This window comes from Scyliorhinus torazame, chromosome 18 (assembly GCF_047496885.1).
Source record: "Scyliorhinus torazame isolate Kashiwa2021f chromosome 18, sScyTor2.1, whole genome shotgun sequence".
NCBI classification, from domain to species: domain Eukaryota; kingdom Metazoa; phylum Chordata; class Chondrichthyes; order Carcharhiniformes; family Scyliorhinidae; genus Scyliorhinus; species Scyliorhinus torazame.
Window position 1 is genome coordinate 22,412,384 of NC_092724.1, and position 18,830 is coordinate 22,431,213.

At 49.9% G+C, this 18,830-nt stretch overlaps 1 protein-coding gene across 2 annotated transcripts in view; it reads right to left on the reverse strand.

Moving 5' to 3' along the window:
- Positions 1-11,075: 11,075 nt before the first annotated feature.
- Positions 11,076-18,830, reverse strand: part of sugp1 (SURP and G patch domain containing 1) — a 43,781-nt gene continuing 36,026 nt past the window's right edge. For both annotated transcript variants that reach the window (XM_072482359.1, XM_072482360.1), the window contains exons 10-14: positions 18,039-18,216; positions 17,159-17,265; positions 14,942-15,087; positions 12,576-12,705; positions 11,076-11,811 (exon numbers count right to left, since the gene is read on the reverse strand). In XM_072482359.1, the coding sequence (XP_072338460.1) occupies positions 11,785-11,811; positions 12,576-12,705; positions 14,942-15,087; positions 17,159-17,265; positions 18,039-18,216 (588 nt within the window). In that variant the 3' untranslated portion in view covers positions 11,076-11,784. The remainder of the gene's footprint in view (positions 11,812-12,575; positions 12,706-14,941; positions 15,088-17,158; positions 17,266-18,038; positions 18,217-18,830) is intronic.

The following is an 18,830-nucleotide window of genomic DNA, read 5'->3' on the forward strand; positions in this document are numbered from 1 at the left end:
CCCGGGAACACCCACTCCCGGAAACACAGTGCAATCCCACTCCCGGGAAAACCCACTGCCGGGAACACAGTGCAATCCCACTCCCGGGAACACAGTGCAATCCCACTCCCGGGAAAATCCACTCCCGGGGACACAATGCAATCCCACTCCCGGGAAAACTCACTCCCGGGAACACAGTGCAATCCTACTCCAGGGATCACCCACTCCCGGGAACACAATGCAATCCCACTCCCGGGAACACAGTGCAATCCCACTCCCGGGAACTCTCACTCCCGGCAACACAGTGCAATCACACTCCCGGGAAAACCCACTCCCGGGAACACAGTGCAATCCCACTCCCGGGAACACCCACCCCCGGGAACACCCACTCCAGGGAACACAGTGCAATCCCACTCCCAGGAACACCCACCCCCGGGAACACCCACTCCAGGGAACACAGTGCAATCCCACTCCCGGAACACAGTGCAATCCCACTCCCGGGAAAACCCACTCCCGGGAACACAATGCAATCCCACTCCCGGGAACACAGTGCAATCCCACTCCCGGGAACTCCCACTCCCGGGAACACAGTGCAATCGCACTCCCGGGAAAACCCACTCCCGGGAACACAGTGCAATCCCACTCCCGGGAACACCCACCCCCGGGAACACCCACTCCAGGGAACACAGTGCAATCCCACTCCCGGAACACAGTGCAATCCCACTCCCGGGAAAACCCACTCCCGGGAACACAATGCAATCCCACTCCCGGGAACACAGTGCAATCCCACTCCCGGGAACTCCCACTCCCGGAAACACAGTGCAATCCCACTCCCGGGAAAACCCACTGCCGGGAACACAGTGCAATCCCACTCCCGGGAACACAGTGCAATCCCACTCCCGGGAAAATCCACTCCCGGGGACACAATGCAATCCCACTCCCGGGAAAACTCACTCCCGGGAACACAGTGCAATCCTACTCCAGGGGTCACCCACTCCCGGGAACACAATGCAATCCCACTCCCGGGAACACAGTGCAATCCCACTCCCGGGAACTCTCACTCCCGGCAACACAGTGCAATCACACTCCCGGGAAAACCCACTCCCGGGAACACAGTGCAATCCCACTCCCGGGAACACCCACCCCCGGGAACACCCACTCCAGGGAACACAGTGCAATCCCACTCCCAGGAACACCCACCCCCGGGAACACCCACTCCAGGGAACACAGTGCAATCCCACTCCCGGAACACAGTGCAATCCCACTCCCGGGAAAACCCACTCCCGGGAACACAATGCAATCCCACTCCCGGGAACACAGTGCAATCCCACTCCCGGGAACTCCCACTCCCGGGAACACAGTGCAATCGCACTCCCGGGAAAACCCACTCCCGGGAACACAGTGCAATCCCACTCCCGGGAACACCCACCCCCGGGAACACCCACTCCAGGGAACACAGTGCAATACCACTCCCGGGAACACCCACCACCAGGAACACCCACTCCAGGGAACACAGTGCAATCCCACTCCCGAGAACACTCACTCCCGGGAACACAGTGCAATCCCACTCCCGGGGACACCCACTCCCGGGAACACAGTGCAATCCTTCTGCCGGGAACGGCCACGCCCGGGAACACAGTGCCCACCCATTCCTGGGAACACAGTGCAATCCCACTCCCGGGAACACAGTGCCCACCCATCCCCAGGAACACCCACTCCCAGGAACACAGTGCAATCAAACTCCCGGGAATACCCACTCCGGGAACACAGTGCAATCCCACTCCCGGGAACACAGTGCCCACCCACTCCCAGGAACACCCACTCCCGGGAACACAGTGCAATCAAACTCCTGGGAACACCCACTCCCGGGAACACAGTGCAATCCCACTCCCGGGTGTGGTAAACACTACTGGTAACACATTGCATGTATTACGGTACTGCCACTGTATTACAGGTACCACAGTAAATTCCAGCCTGCTGGCTCCTCCCAGTAGGCGACGTATAAAAGTTTATGCTCTCCTGCGCTGCTCCCATTCTGGTTCCAGCTGCAGGAGGCACAACATCTTGTGCAGTAAAGCCTCGATTGTTTCACCATTCTCGTCTCGTGGTAATTGACAGTACATCACCGGGAACACCCACTCCCGGGAACACAGTGCGCACCCACTCCCAGGAACACCCACTCCCGGGAACACAGTGCAATCCCACTCCTGTGATCACCCACTCCCGGGAACACAGTGCGCACCCACTCCCAGGAACACCCACTCCCGGGAACACAATGCAATCCCACTCCGGGAACTCCCACTCCCGTGATCACCCACTCCCGGGAACACAGTGCAATCCCACTCCTGTGATCACCCACTCCCGGGAACACAGTGCAATCCCACTCCCGGGAACTCCCACTCCCGGGAACACAGTACGATTCCACTCCCGGGAACGCCCACTCCCGGGAACACAGTGCAATCCCACTCCCGTTAACAAAGAGCCCACCCACTCCCAGGAACACCCACTCCCAGAAACACCCACTCCCGGAAACACCCACTCTCGGAAACACCCACTCTCGGAAACACAGTGCCCTCCCACTCTCGGGAACACCCACTCCCGGAAACACAGTGCCCACCCACTCTCAGGAACACCCACTCCCGGGAACACAGTGCCCTCCCACTCTCGGGAACACCCACTCCCGGAAACACCCACTCCCGGAAACACCCACTCTCGGAAACACCCACTCTCGGAAACACAGTGCCCACCCACACCCGGAAACACCCACTCCCGGAAACACCCACTCTCGGAAATACAGTGCCCACCCACTCTCGGGAACACCCACTCCCGGGAACACAGTGCCCACCCACTCTCAGGAACACGCACTCCCGGGAACACAGTGCCCACCTACTCTCGGGAACACCCACTCCCGGGAATACAGTGCCCACCCACTCCTGGGAATACAGTGCAAACCCATTCCCAGGAACACCCACTCCTGTCCCACCAGGGGCGACAACACTCTTGATCACTGCTACTCAAAAATCAAGGGTGCCTACCGTTCCATCCCCCGACCGCACTTTGGGAAATCAGATCATAAGACGGTGCTCCTTCTCCCGGGCTACAAGCAGAAACTCAAGCGGGAGAATCCAGCTAAGAAGATCGTGCAGTGCTGGTCTGAGGAAACAGAGGAGCCTCAATGACTACCGTCCGGAGGCACTGACTTCAGTCGTAATGAAGTTCTTCGGGAGGTTGATCATGAAGCGCATCGCCTCCGTACTCCCATCTCTCCATTTAGAGACAGTGGACTGGTCCATATTTAAGAACTCAGCGACCAATTTAAATGAGTATGTCACCACCTTCACAGACTTCATCAGCAAATGTGTGGACGACTGCGTGCCAAAGAAAGCAGTACATACGTTCCCCAACCGGAAACCATGGCTCAATTGCGAGATTGACTCCCTACTGAAGGACAGATCTGAGGCGTTCAAGTCAGACGACCCTGACCTATAGAAGAAATCCAGGTACGACCTCCGCAAAGCCAACCGAGATGATAAGAGAGAATATCAAACCAAGCTAGAGTTACAGACAGACTCTCGGCGATTGTGGCAAGGACTAAACAACATAACGGGCTACAAAACGAAGCCGAGCAGTATCTCCGGCAGCTGCGCACCCCTCCCCGATGCACTCAATGCATTCTATGCTCGGTTCGAGCAGGTAGCCAACAATCCGCTGTCGAGTGCCCCAGCAGCCCATAACTCACCCATACCCTCCATCACAGCTTCCAAAGTCAGATCGGCCTTCCTGAAAGTGAACCCTCGGAAGGCGACGGGCCCGGACGGGATCCCTGGTCGTGCACTCAGAGCCTGCGCGGACCAGCTGGCAGAGGTGTTCGTGGACATCTTTACCTGTCCCGACTCCAATCCGAGGTCCCCACCTGCTTCAAGAAGACCACCATCATACCGGTGCCAAAGAAGAACCAGGCAACATGCCTCAATGACTCGTAATGAAGTGCTTCGGGAGGTTGATCATGAAGCGCATCACCTCCATACTCCCAGAACTCCTTGATCCACTGCAATTCGCATACCGTCGCAACCAGTCCACAGCAGACGCCATTTCCCTGGCCCTACACTCATCCCTAGAGCATTTCGACAACAAGGACTCCTACATCAGACTCCTATTTATTGACTACAGCTCTGCCTTCAACACCATAATCCCAGCCAAGCTCATATCAAAGCTCCAAAACCTAGGACTTGGCTCCCCACTCTGCAACTGGATCCTCGATTTTCTGACCAACAGACCACAATCAGTAATAAAGAACAACAACACCTCCTCCACAATAGTCCTCAATACCGGGGCCCCGCAAGGCTGAGTACTTAGCCCCCTACTCTACTCCCTGTACACACACGACTGCGTGACAAAATTTGGTTCCAACTCCATTTACAAATGTGCTAAACCACGGTATTGCACTGTATGGCATTGTATTGTATTGTGCATGCCTGGGCTTGTCCAGGCTGGCTCCGCCTGTGGCTCCTCCCCTCGGGCTTCTGTATAAAGGTGGCAAGTCTCCGCCTCCGACCCAGTTCGGGTCCAGAGGCAGGAGGCTTGCTGTTTAGTGTATTAAAGCCTCAGTTACGTTCATCACTCGTCGTGTTAGAACATAGAACATAGAACATAGAACGATACAGCGCAGTACAGGCCCTTCGGCCCACGATGTTGCACCGAAACAAAAGCCATCTAACCTACACTATGCTATTATCATCCATATGTTTATCCAGTAAACTTTTAAATGCCCTCAATGTTGGCGAGTTCACTACTGTAGCAGGTAGGGCATTCCACAGCCTCACTACTCTTTGCGTAAAGAACCTACCTCTGACCTCTGTCCTATATCTATTACCCCTCAGTTTAAAGCTATGTCCCCTCGTGCCAGCCATTTCCATCCACGGGAGAAGGCTCTCACTGTCCACCCTATCTAACCCCCTGATCATTTTGTATGCCTCTATTAAATCTCCTCTTAACCTTCTTCTCTCCAACGAAAACAACCTCAAGTCCATCAGCCTTTCCTCATAAGATTTTCCATCCATACCAGGCAACATCCTGGTAAATCTCCTCTGCACCCTCTCCAAAGCCTCCACGTCCTTCCTATAATGCGGTGACCAGAACTGTACGCAATACTCCAAATGCGGCCGTACCAGAGTTCTGTACAGCTGCAACATGACCTCCTGACTCCGGAACTCAATCCCTCTACCAATAAAGGCCAACACTCCATAGGCCTTCTTCACAACCCTATCAACCTGGGTGGCAACTTTCAGGGATCTATGTACATGGACACCTAGATCCCTCTGCTCATCCACACTTCCAAGAACTTTACCATTAGCCAAATATTCTGCATTCCTGTTATTCCTTCCAAAGTGAATCACCTCACACTTCTCTACATTAAACTCCATTTGCCACCTCTCAGCCCAGCTCTGCAGCTTATCTATATCCCTCTGTAACCTGCTACATCCTTCCACACTATCGACAACACCACCGACTTTAGTATTGTCTGCAAATTTACTCACCCACCCTTCTGCGCCTTCCTCTAGGTCATTGATAAAAATGACAAACAGCAACGGCCCCAGAACAGATCCTTGTGGTACTCCACTTGTAACTGAACTCCATTCTGAACATTTCCCATCAACTACCACCCTCTGTCTTCTTTCAGCTAGCCAATTTCTGATCCCCATCTCTAAATCACCCTCAATCCCCAGCCTCCGTATTTTCTGCAATAGCCTACCGTGGGGAACCTTATCAAACGCTTTGCTGAAATCCATATACACCACATCAACTGCTCTACCCTCGTCTACCTGTTCGGTCACCTTCTCAAAGAACTCGATAAGGTTTGTGAGGCATGACCTACCCTTCACAAAGCCATGCTGACTATCCCTGATCATATTATTCCTATCTAGATGATTATAAATCTTGTCTCTTATAATCCCCTCCAAGACTTTACCCACTACAGACGTGAGGCTCACCGGTCTATAGTTGCCGGGGTTGTCTCTGCTCCCTTTTTTGAACAAAGGGACCACATTTGCTATCCTCCAGTCCTCTGGCACTATTCCTGTAGCCAATGATGACATAAAAATCAAAGCCAAAGGTCCAGCAATCTCTCCCCTGGCCTCCCAGAGAATCCTAGGATAAATCCCATCAGGACCCGGGGACTTATCTATTTTCAGCCTGTCCAGAATTGCCAACACCTCTTCCCTACGTACCTCAATGCCATCTATTCTATTAGCCTGGGTCTCAGCATTCTCCTCCACAACATTATCTTTTTCCTGAGTGAATACTGACGAAAAATATTCATTTAGTATCTCGCCTATCTCTTCAGACTCCACACACAACTTCCCATCCCTGTCCTTGACTGGTCCTACTCTTTCCCTAGTCATTCGCTTATTCCTGACATACCTATAGAAAGTTTTTGAGTTTTCCTTGATCCTACCTGCCAAATACTTCTCATGTCCCCTCCTTGCTCGTCTTAGTTCTCTCTTTAGATCCTTCCTCGCTACCTTGTAACTATCCATCGCCCCAACTGAAACTTCACACCTCATCTTCACATAGGCCTCCTTCTTCCTCTTAACAAGAGATTCCACTTCTTTGGTAAACCACGGTTCCCTCGCTCGACGCCTTCCTCCCTGCCTGACCGGTACATACTTATCAAGAACACGCAGTAGCTGATCCTTGAACAAGCTCCACTTATCCAGTGTGCCCAACACTTGCAGCCTACTTCTCCACCTTATCCCCCGCAAGTCACGTCTAATGGCATCATAATTGCCCTTCCCAATTTAATACACTAAACTCCTAAAGATGAACTCATCACTCAAGCCTGATCACTTGGAGCTGGACCCACAGGCAGCCGACGCCACAGAAACTTTTGAGCACTGGCTATGCTGCTTCGAAGCGTGCCTCGGATCCTTCACCGAAGACTTCACAGACCTCCAGAAGAAACAGATCATCCATGCACGGGTGAGCCCAAGAGTCTTTCTCCTCATCAGGGACGCCCCCTCGTACGTGGAGGCAATAACACTGCTAAAAGGACAATACGTAAAATCCGTTAAGGAGGTGTATGCTAGGCACCTCCTCGCCACGAGACAGCAACGCCCTGGGGGATCACTTGCAGAATTCCTGCGTGCCTCGTGCATACTCTGCAGGAACTGTGACTGCCGGGCGATATCGGCTACCCAGCACGCGGAGCTGCTGATCAGGGACGCTTATGTCGCGGGCATGAACTCTAACTATATCCGCCAGCGACTACTAGAAGGGGGGACGCTCAGCCTCCCAGAGACAGTACAACTCTCCAACTCGCTGGAGGTGGCCTCCCAGAACATGGGCCGCCATCTTGGGACCACTCCGCAGCCTCCCGGGAGCCCAGCTCGCCCGACTGTACGCTGGCCGCTGCTACCTCCGACCGGCCTACCGACCGCTTTCCGAAGTTTGCCTCCATCACGCTCAACCAGTCCCGGCCGCACAACCTCGTGAAGTCCCTGATGACCGTCTGCATCAATGGGCACGAGACAGCCTGCCTTTTCGGCTCCGGGAGCACAGACTGCTTCATACACCCATATACGGTAAGGCACTGCTCCCTCCCAATCCTACCCGCGACCCAGAAAATCTCCCTGGCTTCCAGATCCCACGCAGTAGAAATCTGGGGGTGCTGTGTCGCGACCCTTATTGTACAAGGCGTAGATACACTAACTTTAAGCTCTACGTCCTCCCCCATCTCTGTGCTGCCCTATTACTGGGGCTCGACTTCCAGTGCCATCTCCAGAGCCTTACCTTAAAGTTCGGCGGACCCCTGCCTCCCCTCACCGTCTGTAGCCTCGTGACCCTTAAGGTCGCCCCGACCATCCCTCTTCGCAAACCTCACCCCGGACTGTAAGCCCGTCGCTACCAGAAGCAGACACTACAGTGCCCAGGACAGGGCCTTTATCAGGTCGGAGGTCCAGCGACTCCTGTGAGAGCGGATCATTGAGACTAGTACCAGCCCCTGGAGAGCTCAAGTGGTGGTCATCAAGACTGAGGAGAAAGCACCGGATGGTCATCGATTACAGCCAGACCATTAACCGGTACACGCAGCTCGACACGTACCCCCTCCCCGGAAGAGTGAGTAAGCCGGGTGAGAGGGATCTTTGATTATGCTGCTCGCTTTCCCCAGGCAGCGGGAGGTGTAGATGGAGTCAATGGATGGGAGGCAGGTTCGTGTGATGGACTGGGCAGTGTTCACGACTCTCTGAAGTTTCTTGCGGTCCTGGGCCGAGCAGTTGCCATACCAGGCTGTGATGCAGCCCGATAGGATGCTTTCTATGGTGCATCTATAAAAGTTGGTAAGGGCTAATGTGGACTTGCCAAATTTTCTTAGTTTCCTGAGGATGTATAGGCGCTGTTGTGCTTTCTTGGTGGTAGCGTTGACGTGGGTGGACCAGGACAAATGTTTGGAGATGTGCACCCCCAGGAATTTGGAACTGCTAACCATCTCCACCTCGGCCCCGTTGATGCTGACAGGGGCGTGTACAGTATTTGCTTCCTGAAGTCAATTACCAGCTCTTTAGTTGTGCTGGCATTGAGGGATAGATTGTTGTCACTGCACCGCTCCACTAGATTCTCTATCTCCCTCCTGTATTCGGACTCGTCGCTATTCGAGATCCGGCCCACTATGGTTGTATCGTCAGCACACTTGTAGATGGAGTTGGAATCAAGTTTTGCCACGCAGTCGTGTGTTTACACGGAGTAGAGTAGGGGGCTAAGTACGCAGCCTTGCGGGGCGCCGGTGTTGAGGACTATTGTGGAGGAGGTGATCTGGCAGGAGATACAGAAGTCTGAGAACACGCACGAACAGACTCAAAAACAGCTTCTTCCCCGCTGTTACCGGACTCCTAAATGACCCTCTTATGGACTGACCTCATTAACACTACACCCTGTATGCTTCATCCGATGCCGGTGCTTATGTAGTTGCATTGTATACCTTGTGTTGCCCTATTATGTATTTTCTTTTATTCCCTTTTCTTCCCATGTACTTAATGATCTGTTAAGCTGCTCGCAGAAAAATGCTTTTCACTGTACCTCGGTACACATGACAATAAACAAATCCAATCCTGATACCACGGCACTCAACCTCTCCCCGGAACACAGCACCGATCCCCTCCCACCCACGGGAGTGTAGCGGCCCCCCACTCTCAGGAACCCACCACCATCCACTCAGGGGGACCCACTGCCCTCCCACTCCCGGGAACACAGCACCCGAACCCACTCCCCCAACCAAAATCCCCAGGAACACAACACCCAACCCCAGGAACAACAGCCAGTCCCTTCCACTCCCAGCCACCGTTACCTGCACCATACCCCCCAAACAACCAAAAGGAATACTTGACCCCCAGGTGCATCAGTGCACCACTTGTGCCGATGGGATTGTTCAATTGGTAAGAGAGTAGCTACCAACTCCTTCCCTTTCCACGACAACTGTCACTAAGACTATCTATTTCAATCGAGCGTCCCTGCTTCAGTCCACCTGCTGTTGAAACCCATCTACACCTTTTGTTAACGTTAACCTGGACTATTCCAACACATTCCTGGCCAGCTTAGCATTCTCCTTTGAGTTCATCTAAAACTCTCCTGCCAATGTCTAAATTTGCACCTAGCAGCCACCCCTCCACCCCCTGCAAACTCCAGAGAGGCTTCCAGTCTGGCAATGCCTCAATATTAGAATTCACATCCAGATTTCAAATCTGTGTGGCCTGACTCCTCCCCATTTCTGTAATCTCCTCCAGTCCCACAACCCTCAGAGTGCTCTCTTAGAGGGAACTATGAGACATTGGGAAGGCATAGCAGGATTTTGACCTAACAGCATGGTGGGTGTACCTACACCTCAGAGACTGCAGTGGTTGAAGAAGGCAGCTCGCCACCACCATCTCCAGGACAATTAGTGATGGGCAATAAATGCTAGCCTAGCCAGTGATGTCCAGATACCCGAAAAGAAAGATACATGCCTGCGCTCATCCAGTGTTGGCCTCTTTTGAGCATTCCCCATATATTTAGAGTTCTACCATTGGCGACGATGCCTTCAGCTGCCTAGACTTTAAGCTCTGGAATGTCCTCACTAAACTTCTCCATCTCGGTCTCCCCTTTTACTAGCATTCTTTCAAACTTTCCTCTATGATCAAGCTTTTGGTCACTTAATTATATTCCCATGGGGTTCAGAGTCAAGTATGATAACAGTCCCCTGTGCAGTGTCCTGGGATGATACACATTTGTAAACTACCTTCCTTGTAAATTCATGCTGTTAGATAGAGGGCAGCAAGTTTCCTGCCCCAGATCACTTTTCAGCAAACCTGTGTATTTGGGTGGACTGTAGGCGAGTTCCTCCAGAGTGTTGTGAATCTCCAGAATTCTCCACAGTGGAGGGCTGGAAATGCTGCATTGTTGAGTGCACGCAAAGCTGAGTTAGATTATTTTTGGTCTCTCAGCAATGAAGCGATATGGGGAGCAGGCGAGAAAGTGGAATGGAGACAGAAGATCAGCCATGATAGTGCTGAATAGGACGTGGCACGGGGGCGCCCAGTGGTTAGCACTGCGGCCTCATGGCGCCAAGGACCCGGGTTTGATCCCGGCCCCAGGTCACTGTCCGTGTGGAGGTTGCAGTCTCCCAGTGTCTGCATGGGTCTCACCCCAACAACCCAAAGATGTGCAGGGTATGTGGATTGGTCATGCTAAATTGCCCCTTAATTGAAAAAACAAATGAATTGGGTACTTCTAATTTTTTTTTTTTTTTAATGACAGTGCGAATGGTGGTTTGATAAGCCATATGGCCTACTCCAGGTCCTATTTCCTCTGCTCTTTGACAGGGTTTGTCTTATCTGTGTTGCCCCACATAGTCCAACAACCTGTAAACATTTTCCTGCCCTGTAGGGATAAGTTAGCGGCATTGGTTGGAATTCGGTCTCTAAATTCCAAGTCTCTCCACTGTTCTCCCAGAAATCAGTTAATCTAACAATGGTCCAGGAATCAAACTTGGGTATTTCTCAACTGCGAGACTCCCTTATTGGGGAAAATGTAAAAGTAGGCACCCTTAAAAAAGAAATCATGACTCATTTGATGTTTAGAAGGATAAAATTTATTTAAGCACAAACATGCAGCAGTTCCTACATTTTGCAAGAAAATGTTTGATTGACCTTCTTCCACAGATTAAAACGTTACTGAGCAACTATCAGAGATGTCCAAAACGGTTGAGATTTCTCCTGCCGGATGTCAGGGCCTTAGTGACACATCCCCAGGTTTTTCTCCGAGTGTTTAAAGCAGCTGCAGAGAATTGCTCCCTCAGCCACAGGGTCAAGGTATACGAGAGCAGAGTGAGATGCACTACAGTCTAGTCTTGCACCGGAATCTCTGCAGAGTGGGTAGATGAGAAAGGAGGGGGTTGGACTTCCTCTCCGAATGTACCAGGACTCCAAATTGCTGTCATCTTTACTGCTTACTGTGAGATTCAGCACCGCTTTCATGGTATTGGGAACCAAACAAGACATTTTAAAAAAAAAGAACAACCTCCTCTCTGCACGGTCCTCATTTCTGTGGTGAGGGAAAGAGTGTATTTGAGACCGGAAAGGTAATTGGAAGGAATGCGGCCCAATAGCAGTGGTACAGAATGTTCCGGCATTGTTGTTTTTCACGGAAATCCAACTTGAGTTCATCCCTCGCCAGCACGGTCATCTGATCACTGCACCTTTGAAGAACCAAACTAAACATCACAGCCAACGATTGAATGGTGAAGTCTCCTTGTATCTGCGTGTGGAAGTGTCGGAGTCAGTAATAAGGCCTCCTCGGGTTGTTCTGAAACACAGGACAGTCCACTGTTAATTCATCCAGAAATGTCAGGCAGCAAAAAGAACACAGTCCCACAAGCCTGGCTGACAAACCAGGATGGTTGGAACATGACCAGCTCTGCCTACACCCCTCCACATAAAACACCCCCCGCCATGTAACCGCCTGGGGAAGGCAAACAAGGGGGAGCAAAAACCTAGGGACAATAAGGGGAAAAACATAATCTGGAAAATGCTCAAGTCAGCAGCCAGATGGCGAACTCACAACCCTGGACAAGTGCAGCCACTATAACAGGGCATTCCACTCGATTGCCCCATTGGCTCAATATCCATCCATCAATACCCTACATCACCCACGCACCGCGGCTACACTGTGAACAAATTCGCTGTAGTAACACAGTTAATTCAACTTTAAGCTTCCTGTGACCCTGAAACTGAGGATAACGGCAGCAATGTAGTGGGAACATCATCACCTCGCAGTCACACACAGAATCAATGACTAATACTAGACCACGGAGGCCAATTGTCCCAATGTCCTATTCAATCAGAAACATAGGAACAGGAGGCCATTCAGCCCCTCAGCCCTGTAGATCAACTAAAATGAAAGCAGTATCCTTTATTTTCAAATTTAAGATCCCAAATCCAGCGATCGAAGTCTTTACGGAGAAGAGGAGGCTCTCGGGTAATCGGAATAAATTCCATGAAATTGGAACGCACAACACAGAGTGGCAAGAGCCCTTGGCCCTTTCTCCACCCCTTGTTGTGATCACCTACCAGCGGGTTGGGCCTGAACCTGTAGGCCAGCATCATCCTCTTGCGGAATGCTTCATACTCATCATCGTCTTTATTCAGCTCTGCTGGGCGATCGATGCCAAACCCAGCTCCATCCATCGCTGTAGTCCCTCTGTGCAGGCAAAAAATAAAGAGGCAGGTCAGTCACATGGAGAGACTAGAGAAGCTGGGATGTGTCACCTCAGAGCAGAGAAAGTTAGAGAGACTTAAAATCAAAATTACTGGGCATATTGAGAGAGTATATGTGGGGAGATTGTTTCCAGTGGCAGGAGCGTTGGTAACCAGAGGGGCAACCGTTTTAAGATAATTGGGAAAAGAATGAAACTGGAGAGGAGAACTTGTTTTTTTTGGATCTTGTTATATTTCTTACTTGCCGCAAAGAGAAATAGGTATGGAGGTGCCCCAATCCTCATCGCCAGTTTTCTCTCCTGTTATATTTCTTAGTTGCCACAAAGAGAAATGGTATAGAGGTGCCCGCATTCTGGATTCTTGTGAAACACGATGAGAGGTTTATTAAGAGGTGTTGCTCATACAATTAAAGGTGGTGATCTGTTCAAAGCCCACACAAACACTCTGTTGACGTCACTACACATCACATGACACAGAACCAGCAGGAATGTATTCCCAGATACATAACAGATCTGCAATTAGATTGAGATTCAAAAAGCATGCAGATCTGGAGAATTGGCACGTGTGGAAGTGTTCCCCCCCCCCCCCCCCACCCCCACCTAATCCTGCAAGGAATAACCTTGGCTGTGTTTTTTTTAATTTAAAGTAACCCATTTCCCCCCCAATTAAGGAGCAATTTATTGTGACCAATCCACCTACCCTGCACATCTTTGGGTTGTGGGGGTGAGACCCACGCAGACATGGGGAGTGTGTGCAAACTTCACATGGAAAGTGACCCGGGGCCGGGATTGAAGTCCTCAGCGCTAGGAGGCAGCAGTGCTAGCCACTGTGCCACCTCCTTGGTTGTGTTGAGAATATAACATAACTCAGGCAGTGGCCTGATGCCATGTGATTTCCTGCTCTAGGCTATTGGCCATTTCATCATTCATATTAGGTTCAGATGGGCATCCAAATTGGAAAATTAAAATGAGAAAAGGCGAATAAAGGGGGGCATTCAGGGTGGTGGGCAAATGAAGGGGCAGGATTGGGGTTGGCGGTGATGTCTCCCATTTCCAACTATCATGATACTTACCATCCAAGTTGACATGCGCAAGAATGGCCTCCAATACAGATCTTTTGCTGTACAAGGATTGGGATTAAAATAACTACCAACAGGTAGTATTGAGGAAGCAAGTGGGCTGCAGAAGGACTTGGACAAGCTAGGAGAATGGGCAATGAAGTGGCAAATGAAATACAATGTGGAAAAGTGTGAGGTTATGCTCTTTGGAAGGAGGAATCTAGGCATAGACTATTTTCTAAATGGGAAAATGCTTCGGAAAGCAGAAACACAAAGGGACTTGGGAGTCCTTGTTCACAATTCTCTTAAGGTTAATGTGCAGGTTCAGTTGGCAGTTCAGAAGGCAAGTGGAATGTTAGCATTCATGTCAAGAGGGCTAGAATACAAGACCAGGGATGTACTTCTGAGGCTGCATAAGGCTCTGGTCAGATCCCATTTGGAGTATTGGGAGCAGTTTTGGGCCCCATATCTAAGGATGTGCTGGCCTTGGAAAAGGTCCAGAGGAGGTTCACAAGAATGATCCCTGGAATGAAGAACTTGTCTTATGAGGAATGTTTGAGGACTCTGGGTCTGTACTCGTTGGAGTTTAGAAGGATGAGAGGGGATCTTATTGAAACGTACAAGATACTGCGAGGCCTGGATAGAGTGGACGTGGAGAGGATGTTTCCACTTGTAGGAAAAACTAGAACCAGAGGACACCATCTCAGATTAAAGGGACGATCCTTTAAAACAGAGATGAGGAGGAATTTTTTCAGCCACAGGGTGGTGAATCTGTGGAACTCTTTGCCGCTGAAGGCTGTGGAGGCCAATTCACTGAGTGTCTATAAGACAGAAATAGATAGGTTCTTGATTAATAAGGGGATCAGGGGTTATGGGCAGAAGGCAGGAGAATGGGGATGATAAAATATCAGCCATGATTGAATGGCGGAGCAGACTTGATGGTCCAAGTGGCCCAATTCTGCTCCTATGTCTTATGGTCTTATTCCCCCGCCCCCATTAAAAGTACATTACTGGTACTTCGAAAACATGGACAACAATGTTGAAGAATGCTCGTCGCAGAATTGTCATGAAGGCACCCAAAAACTCCCTCCCTATTCCCCAGTTTAGGCAACTGAATTATTTCATGCACCAGAGCCTGGGTGGTCCACTACTATTTCAGTACCTGGGGACGGGAGCTTTGATGCCTTGTCCGTCCGAGCCCAATCCATCGCCCTCCTTCCAGCCCATTTTCATAAGCATCTGGTAACCAATGTTCTCCACAGTAATTTTGAAATCCTTGTAGTCAGAGTAATCCGGCTCTCTCCCTTCCTGTGAGAGACGAACAAGAAAATGTTGAAGCATTCAGACACTCGGAACACTGGCAGGGTGCGTGCACGCATTTCCCCCATGCTCTCACTGACCTACAACAGTTCCCAATTCAGCAAGCCCTCGCTTTTCAACTTCTCATCCTAGGTTTTCAAAAGCTCTCCATTGCCTCTCCCTTTACTATCTCTAATCTCCAGCCCAACAACCCCTCACCCAGAACTCTGTACTCCTTCAATTCGTATGCATCAATGATTTTCATTGCTCCACTACTGGCAGTAATGCACCTTTTCTTTGTTCTGTAGTGGATGACTATCTGGTTACACGCATCAGCCCTTCAATGCTTATGCTCAGTCACAAATGAGCAGTGGCTTCAAAGGGGTCAAATTGTGCGCAGTTTGTGCGGAAACCATTCAATTGCAGCATGGAGGCAACATTGATTGGCAGCCGATTCTTAGAAATCTAGTCCTGAAGCACTGGAATTCGCTCCACAAACCATTCCATCTCTATTCCCTCCTCCAAGAAATTCTTTAACATCAAAATCTTTGACCAAACTTTGAGTTCATCTGTCCAAATATATCCTTAGGTGGCTCAGGATCAGCTATTCTTTGATGTTGCTCCTGTAAAACACTCAGGATGTTTTTATCATGTTAGAGGCACTACATTCTCCCAGTGTCTGCCTAGGTCTCACCCCCACAACCCAAAGATGTACAGGGTGGGTGGATTGGCCAGCTAAATTGCCCAATTGGAAAATGTTTTTAAAAAGGCATGACACAACTGCAAGTTGTTACTGTTGCTAAATGTCATGATGGTCCAGATGTTGGTGGCACTTAACACGGAATATCATAGGTCCGCAGCTTCTATCTTGATGTGCACTAGGTACAATTGAGGCACTGCTAGCTGTGCAGAGAATTGCAAAATTCACTTTCATAACTACAAGAATGAATTCAATCATTACCAACATGCTTCACTGATAGAAAAGCCTGAATCCCTGATTAAGGGTAGCTTGAATGAACCAAAATGGAATTGGAAAAGCAAGCGATAAAACTCAACCTTGTCCACTAACTGTGATGACAGCATGAAATCAATTGGCAAGTCTCAATCGAGCTCCCACTAACTACAAGCCTACAGCATAGAACATCTCCTAATTTGTCCCTAAATCTCATTGCTAGTAGACCAAGAGGGCTGGTGTAGACAAGAAAATGTCACGCCAGTGCAGTGGGGGCATTCTTCAGAATTTGACCAGAAAAACATTTGTGGGTAATGTAGAGGGAGCTTTACTCAGTACCGAGCTCGTGCTGCACCTTCCATGGGAGTGTTAGATGGGGACAGTGTAAACGGAGCTTTACTCTGTATCTAACCCCATGCTATACCTGTCCTGGGAATGTTTGATGGGGACAGTATTATCAGAACTTTACTCTGTATCTAACCCCATGCTATACCTGTCCTGGGAGTGTTTGATGGGGACAGTGTAGAGGGAGGGTAACTCTGTATCTAACCCCGTGCTGTACCTGCCCTGTGAGTGTTTGATGGGGACCGTGTAGAGGAAGCTTTACTCTGTATCTAACCCTATGCTGTATCTGTCCTGGAGTGTTTGATGGGGACAGAGTAGAGGGAGCTTAGCTCTGTATCTAACCCCGTGCTGTACCTGTCCTAGGAGTGTTTGATGGGGACAGTGTAGAGGAAGCTTTACTCTGTATCTAACCCTGTGCTGTACCTGTCCTGGGACTGTTTGATGGGGACAGTGTAGAGGGAGCTTAGCTCTGTATCTAACCCTGTGCTGTACCGGTCCTGGGACTGTTTGATGGGGACAGTGTAGAGGGAGCTTTACTGTGTATCTAACCCTGTCCTGTACCTGTCCTGGGAGTGTTTGATGGGGACAGTGTAGAGGGAGCTTTACTCTGTATCTAACCCTGTGCTGTACCTGTCCTGGGAGTGTTTAATGGGGATCTTTAAAGGGAGATTTACTCTATATCTAACCTGTGCTGCAACAGCCTTGGTTAAGATCAGAAAGGATTACTCAAAAGCAGCAACAACGACATTCCAATAGGTAGTATTTTTGGGTAGACTAACTTACCTTTAGAGCTTTGAATGTCTCCATGAATTTGTCCAGTTCATCAGGGGGTAGGAAGTCTCCAATGAAGTGTTTCCCTCGCCCCATCTCGGTCAGTTGTTCTGCCCATTCTATCAAACACAGCACAAATCGTGTTGGAATATAGGCAACTAGCTGTGTGTACCACTGCCGATGCTGTGACCCTCATAGGACCAGGGACATAAGACTTTAATAAATAGAAAGAGGGAAAAGGCCAATTGGCTCCTCAAGCCTGCTCTCCCATTCAATTAAATCATGGCTGATCTTCGACCGTAACTCCACCTTCCTGTTTAGTCACCTTATCCCTCGATAATATCCAAAAATCTCTCTCTTGGATATATTCAATGATTGAGCTTCCACAGCCCTCTGGTACAGAGAATCCCAAAGATACAGAACCCTGAAGAAAAGTCTCGCCTTTGTTTTAAATATGGCTGACACCCATTATGAGACTCTAATCCCTCGTTCTAGACTTTCCGGATAGGGGAAACAATCTCTGCAACTACCCTGTCAACCCACTAAGACAAGAGAACATAACCTGTGGTTCTCAGCAAGGAAGAATTCAATCTTTGACCCTTTCCACCGATGCAGTGTCGTCAGAGTCCATTATACCGAGTTGAAAGGAAGAGAAAATCTGCACCGACAACCTCAAGATGTCCCAAAGCGCTTCACAGCCAATGAAGTGCGTTTGAAGCACTGTCTTTCAGATAAGCTCAGATCACCAGGCTGAGCACATCTTGACATCACCCGCGGTCACCCTGCTGTTTAAATCCTTTATGATCTGCTTAAGCCTGAACCACTGCAGATAGCCACACCCCCCATGTTTACCTCAAATTTGTGCACACTGCTGCGATTCCCCCACATTTACCTCTCGTCTTCTCCATCTCCATGTGCCGCAGACGATGTTCCCAGGTTCCACCATCACCGTCAATTTCCTCGTCGCTGTCATACTCGTGTCTGTGATCCTGAACGGCTTTCTCCCACATCATCTGCATCTCATGCATGGCTTGTTTGTGCTTCATGATCATGTCATACATTTGCTGCATCTACAAACCAACCAGAATTCACTTTAGTCATCCTCCCAAATCCCCACATTGCTTCAGATCCCTCACCCCTTCCTTATACCCAGCCGCCCCCTCACGGAATCTTGGGGTGCTTTAACTCAGTCTTACGTTCTCCAAAAAGCATAGCTTTCTAGTAATATTTCTACTATTCCTCTACATCATCACTGGCCTCTCACTCTCTGTTTATGCATTACCTCATTTTAGATCCTCAAATGCTCATGTACAACCTGTCCAATATATCTCTCCTTAAATGGTAATCTCTTTCTCCATGTCCCTGCCGGTTTCCTCTCTGCTAATGCCCCTGGACAGCTATTCCTTGCTCTCTGCAAACAACTCGATCCAATCCCTCTCTAGCTCTCTCTGAACTCTGCTGAGCTGTTTCTCTATTCTGGTAATATTGCTACAAAGTCCCTCAGCCCATCTTTCCAAGTGCCCCTGTCTGGTTTCTGCCCCTTTACAAATAATGCTGCTTGGTCCTCTCTCTCTCTCTCTTCCTCCCTCTCTCTGTAGCTACAATGCTTCAGTGTCAATTTCTCTTTGTCTGTCCTTCCCCAGTGTCAGCATCTACGCCGGTTTCCTCTCTCTGGCTAATTATC